This window comes from Arthrobotrys flagrans, assembly GCF_004000055.1.
Source record: "Arthrobotrys flagrans strain CBS H-5679 chromosome Unknown unitig_15, whole genome shotgun sequence".
Taxonomy (NCBI): domain Eukaryota; kingdom Fungi; phylum Ascomycota; class Orbiliomycetes; order Orbiliales; family Orbiliaceae; genus Arthrobotrys; species Arthrobotrys flagrans.
Genome location: NW_027137545.1, coordinates 2,493,675 through 2,499,674, shown reverse-complemented (window position 1 = coordinate 2,499,674; position 6,000 = coordinate 2,493,675). Strand labels below are relative to the sequence as shown.

At 44.8% G+C, this 6,000-nt stretch overlaps 2 protein-coding genes across 2 annotated transcripts; one reads left to right on the top strand and one right to left on the bottom strand.

Annotated features, from left to right (window-relative positions):
* Positions 1 to 2,490: 2,490 nt before the first annotated feature.
* Positions 2,491 to 3,758, top strand: DFL_000634 (uncharacterized protein; the record flags this gene model as incomplete). Its single annotated transcript, XM_067635744.1, has 4 exons — positions 2,491 to 2,965; positions 3,033 to 3,114; positions 3,203 to 3,424; positions 3,488 to 3,758. 4 exons carry the CDS (start codon positions 2,491 to 2,493, stop codon positions 3,756 to 3,758), a joined length of 1,050 nt encoding a protein of 349 aa, XP_067495179.1.
* Positions 3,759 to 4,091: 333 nt separating this feature from the next.
* DFL_000633 (uncharacterized protein) lies at positions 4,092 to 5,402 on the bottom strand (the record flags this gene model as incomplete). The annotated part of the gene is made up of 1 exon (XM_067635733.1): positions 4,092 to 5,402. One exon carries the CDS (start codon positions 5,400 to 5,402, stop codon positions 4,092 to 4,094), a length of 1,311 nt encoding a protein of 436 aa, XP_067495178.1.
* Positions 5,403 to 6,000: the final 598 nt, after the last annotated feature.

Below are 6,000 nucleotides of genomic sequence, written 5' to 3'. Positions count from 1 at the left end.
TATTTCTATATTTGCTTGCCTGTCTTCGGCTATTCATAATTTAGTTGCGACTCTAAAACCTACCGAATTAGAGGTGAATTAGTTTCGCCCGCCAGCCTCAACGAAGTGGACACAGGAGAATCGATTTATTGGGGAGGAGGGCATTGTTGGCAGTGTGGGTTGTTTTACTTTGGGGATCATGACGTAGATTGACGTTTAACTAGTGTAACTAGAATAGTTGCAAGTAGCCCTACGATACGGCTTCGGTGTCCAGCAAAATATCTTAAACCTTTATCTTTTAAAGTGTTCTGGCGAGCAAGACGGGTGTAGAGCTTACGTAAGCCTAGTTCACACGCCCGTATGTTCGATAACTTGCGTATCCAGTATTTCCGTTAAGGAGAACTATATGCATGTGAAAAATTAGTATGGGAAGAAAAGTTGCTTGTATTATCGTTCTATTGACTATGATCAGTCGTTATTCGGCGATAGGGACCACTGCTTCTTCACCACTAGGGTTAAGCAATGATTGAAGAAGATTGTTAGAGTAGATATTTCCACATGTCCTCGCCATTGTGCATAAACCTGCATCCCCAAGTCTGTATAGCATGTATAGATTGGCATACGGGATAGTCAGAAAGATAACAGTTGAGTTTGTCTTGTTGACTTCCATTACCTCCGCCCCAAAATCTGCTCGGAGGTCGTGAAGCCACTTGATTATTGTTGTAGGTTGCTCGTTGATTCCGGATGAGAAATGAACTTTGAGAGCGATGTTGTGCTCTGGTTGTCTCCACATATCCGTAGTCTGAGGGTCAAAATGACTTGACTCTGGTAGTTGAAGCGATGTGGCTGGGAACGGATCGGGGCGGATCCACAATGAAGTTCGTATGTTGCAAGCTTCGTGTTCTGGTTTTGATTGTTCAGGGCCGCGAACACAGTTGGAAAGGTTACTAGCGGGGGATTCTCATGTTCACACAGGGTTCGCACCTCGTGAATGAAGCGTTGTGTGAATGACGCTTGTTATGGCGCGAAATCCGCATACAACACATCAGTATCAAAAAAAGCCAGTCCCCTTTCGAATGTTTTAAGCCTAATTAATTTCATAGTGACGATTCGCTCGGGATAAATACGTGGTGGTGGATGAAGGCTTTACAGGGTTTTGAGAACAGGAAACATCTAGGAAACGATTACTTCTGTTGTAGCACTAACTAAAATTAATGGCACATAACCGGGGACCGAATGTGGCCCTTTCTTAACAAAAACCTGGCATTATAAGACGCAAGCATTGACATGCCGCGGTAAGACATAATAATATCTCTTAATGCCATAAAATCTCCTCGGCACCACGATATTCATTTTGACTGACTAGGTCGGGGCCTTTGCCTAAGTAAACCGTTTAAAGGTTTCAATATCCTGCCAAGTTTCACGCTAAACCATTAAAGCCCGCGTATTCTAGTTCGCGGAGAGGACGAGTCGCATCTATAGTAAAATAGTACTAGTGTGACTTATTTAGGCTTACTTAGGCCCGGCCAACTCCGCGAAACGGTGGGTACTTTCAACAAGCCGGTTCGAAATTCTTAATGGATTTAAGATATAATATTTAAGTATGCAGTCGACGTCGTTGTGCTGTAAGGGATATGCGCACCGTGGCCAGTGGGATCGGATCTGGGGACTTAGCTATAGGGGGGTTAGCCTCAGCTAAATTTATCGGGTAAGCATTCACTTACTCTGCATACTGGTTCTTAAGATCTCACTGGGCTAGGTGGCTCTTCCAGAATGATTTCCCTTAACGTAAGTAAATTTTGACTCTGTGATGTACTTGCTCCTATATCTACGAGGCTTATCGTCTTTATTACATTTACGGATGTCACGTTCGAAACTAAAGATATTCAATTGGTAAATAACCTGCCACCAGAACCCTTTCTCTAGACTAGCAGTGACTTAGGATTTCTGTTTTCGGTTTAGTTAGATACATCACGGGCTATCCCGCAAGTATGACAATCCTTCAAGTACTGCGACAGGGTCCTGAGCTACATCGAAAGGTTCGCAAATCCGGCGCATAGAGCTGACAATAGTAGAGATTGTATAATGACCTGTGTGTACTAGTCCGGTTATATTGATATCGATAAGATATGTAATACGCGGAATGATTTCGGCCTCAATGGTTCGAGGATCTTGGTATCGGGTATTAAGATCCTAAAAGAATATTCGGAACTAGCGATTACACAAAACTTTCGTATCCTGACTACTAAATACTTCCACTTACCGTTCACGACTAACGGGTCTTAATTCTATAGAAGCACTGGAGGGTATATAAGCAGCATGAATATCAACGATTGAATCCAAGGTGCTAGTTATACCACGCATCAGTCGGCTCACCAATCCACCTTCCTAGCTGCAACGGCATTGGATGACACTTACATCCATCCATCCATCCATTCGTTTATTCATTCATTCATTTTACAATCGGCCTTAGGCTTGATTCACATCGATCATTCGTTCCCTAAAAAAACCATGCATTTCGTCCAGTTTTCCGCCGGAACTGCTGTCGCCCTCTTGGCTAGTATCTCGCAAGTCTCCGCCCACGTTCGTTTCATTTCAGCCAGGGGTGACAAAAACGCCGGTGGTACAGTCGGCGGGGCCCTCGCCCACCTCCACGAGTTCCCCGTAAAAGACTATGGCGGCCATCAACACCCAGGACAATGGGACACTGCCGTTTTCAGTGATCCCATAGTTCCAGCGTGTTGTTGGAGTCCTTATAAGACTCTCCCACGCAAATACATGGGACAAGGTTGTGGAGCAGACCTTCACAATGTCTTTGACTATTGGACTGCCAACCCACCCCAGGGTGTGGTTACTACGCCACCCACATACGCGAATAACGCGGAGATGATGTGGAAGCATCGAAACTACCATTTCTTTATGCGTCCGACGCCTGCTGGTGGTTATATTCAAATTAAGAAAGAGATTCAGAAGGAGGTCAATCATAGTAATTGTTTATTCTTCAACCATGGGGGGTGTCGGACGGGATATCTGACATTGGAGTTATAATATAGAACGGATGGCGAGAGCCAGTCAGGGTGGTTGGATCGAAATAACAACCTGGCAAGTTAATGCTGATGGTGCGGGCCCATTCAGGTATACTATAACACGGTCTTCAACTATTAATCTCGGTTTGAAACAATGAGCGAGTCAGACTTTCTAACCTGCCTCATTACCTTTTTAGATGCAAACTAGATACCAGTGGTACAGGTCAGAAATTCGGCGCCCATGGCTGGCTTAACGTCCTTCAACAGCCCCCCGGCGAACAATCGAAATACTCTGTATTCCCCTGGGGAAGTTCAAAACGTCATACATTGAAAGTCCAGCTACCCGCGAAATTCGACTGCAACGCAGAATATGGAAGCTATGATAGTGTCTGCATCCTAAGATGTGAAAACTTCGCTCAGTAAGTATATATCTCTGATTCTCACATAAATGTGGTGTTATGTTTGCTAATTCTTGATTTCAGGAACGGCCCCTTCGGTGGCTGTGTGCCATTCCAGCTTGTTTACCCCAATGGGAAGCCAAAACCACCGCCTGTGCACGTTGCCGTAACGAAACCCCAGCCGAAACCTGATTATGGCAATGCTGGATACGATGTTGGCAAGGGCAACTATAAGGAAGGTGATTACGGCAGTTCGTCTGTGAACCTGAAGAGCGGAAGTTATAGGAAGAAAATGAAGCGCGTCGCTCGCCGCTCTGCCGAGGTTGAGGTAGCCGCTCCTGCTGATGAAGAGTAAGAGAAGAATTAATTACTCATAAGCTCGGGGATATCCTATAATACCTATGTACATATGGATATCATAGAATAGACGAGGTTAGAGTAGTTTTGCGATGTTGCAAAATGCTCTAATTTTTCCTTCAATGAAGGATTATACTGCTTGGAGAATAAAGCGATCAGAATAAGACCACACAGCCTTTAAAGCTTTTTTCCCTGATATCTCGAAGCTAGCGACTAATACTTGACTTGCTACAAGACCTGAGTTATGATTGTTCGCTAGCTAAACTTCTCTTTCACTTTGAATATAATACGCTATTAGTACAGTCTTCGGCCATTCAGCCAAAGAAGAGCACTAGTTGTATTCTAGAAGTCGTTGATACTTTTCGCCTCTCTCGACAATGTCCAACCACTTCTCGATCCTTTTTACCATCAATTCACTATCACACTCATGAACTGCATACTCAAAATCCCGAATTCGCCCCGAGGACTTATAAATTTCTATCCAGTCGGAGTTATGACTTTCCATCCGCCGCAGAAAGTACTGACCTAACATTGTCAGTTCCCACTCCAGCAAATGATGAAAATACAGCTCATTTGGTGACCCGTCTACATTGCGGAAATACGCGTTCTCTGATGGTTTTGTATTGCGAGGTTGGGTGTCGGTAAGAAAAATTGGTAGTTGGCAAGATTTCCAATTTGGGAGAACGGAGACACATTCCCAGTCTAAGACCCCGGTGAGGTCTCCGGTAGTCGGATCGACGAGAATATTTCCAGCGTTGACATCATCGTGATGGAGTACGAATTTTTCATTTGCGGGCACGAAAAATTGAATATGCTTAGAAAGCCGCTGAGAAAGAGATTTGAACCTCGCGGCATCCTCTTTCTCATTTGAATTAACCGAGTCGGAGTTGAGAATCTGGGTGCATTCATACTCGACTAGTTGGAGCCGGGAAGTAAGCCATTCCGCGGACGAAGCGAAAGGCCCGCGGTTGACAGGCTGACGAAGACGCTGGTTCCAGAAAAATGGCATGGAAACAATCCTACCAACTGTATATGCGGCTGGTCCGTATGATGCTCCCCTCTCACTTGTGTCTGTCTGCACGGAAGGTTGGTAGACATTTCCAATAGATGAGAACTGAGCTTCCTTGCAAGTGTACAGCTCATGTAGCTTATCTGCGAGCAACTCGACAACCCGTATCTTTTTGCCAATGTCCATCTCACTCCAAGCATCCGTTAAATTTTTACCCGGCAACTTCGTCATGAGTATCCATTCCAGGCCGAGACAACCATCACTGGGGGATGCCTCTGGGGCCCCGCCATAGTGAGCAATAACCCGAGGAACCGGTAGAGACGTGAAAGACTTTATTAACTTGATGGTGGCGACTTCGCTCGATGTCTTGTAGTACGGATCTACCGGTAGAGTAACTCGCAAAATCCAAGAATCGTTGCAGCGGTCCATCAAATACAGCTTGTTGAAGGCACCGCCGCCAATATAAGTCGCTGTCGAAACAGTGTTTTCGGTTTGTTTGTCATCTTGTGATACGTCTTGAATTTTAGAACGCATTAGATCCGTAACCATATCGATGGAAGGTTCAGTCTTCCAGATTAGTTGGGTGCATAATAGGCCATCTTCCCACTCTAATACTTCTGAAGCTGGAAGCATTGCGTCTTCGTGGTCTGGGAGCAGTTAAACAGTTGATGAGTGATGATGCTGAGGTCGTAAATAACTTCCGAAGTTGTGCAGCAGAGTCTTTACGCGAAGATAGGAGATGTAAAGTAAAATGGAGATTGGACAAGGGTTGGAGATGAGAATTGAAGATTTAGGGTATTTATTTGTGGGTGCCGTGGTCTCTTTCGAATTCTATTTCAGAACAACAAGATACGAAAGCTGCTATTTACTATCGCTACAGCTTTTAAATAGAGTGAAAGAGAGATATCAGGATCTTATGGCCACGTTGTCGGCGTGGTAGCTATTGGAATAGAGCCCCGGCATCACGGCTTTCCCATTCGAGTTGGCAAAGATGCCGATCTGCGGCACAGCTCCGAACGGCATGGTAGATAAAGCGATCACAAGGTCTCAGGAGCTGGGTTCTGGGGTTAATAATAGTCAAAGCGAATTGGCTGCCTGAGGTAATCATTATTCAATCAGATTGGTATGACTCGTTAGCTTAAAGATATCGCTGTTCGCGTTCGTATATATATGGCGCTCGGGGTGAGAATCTTCACAAAGTTTTAAAGCACTATAAAAGTTTATGAACATC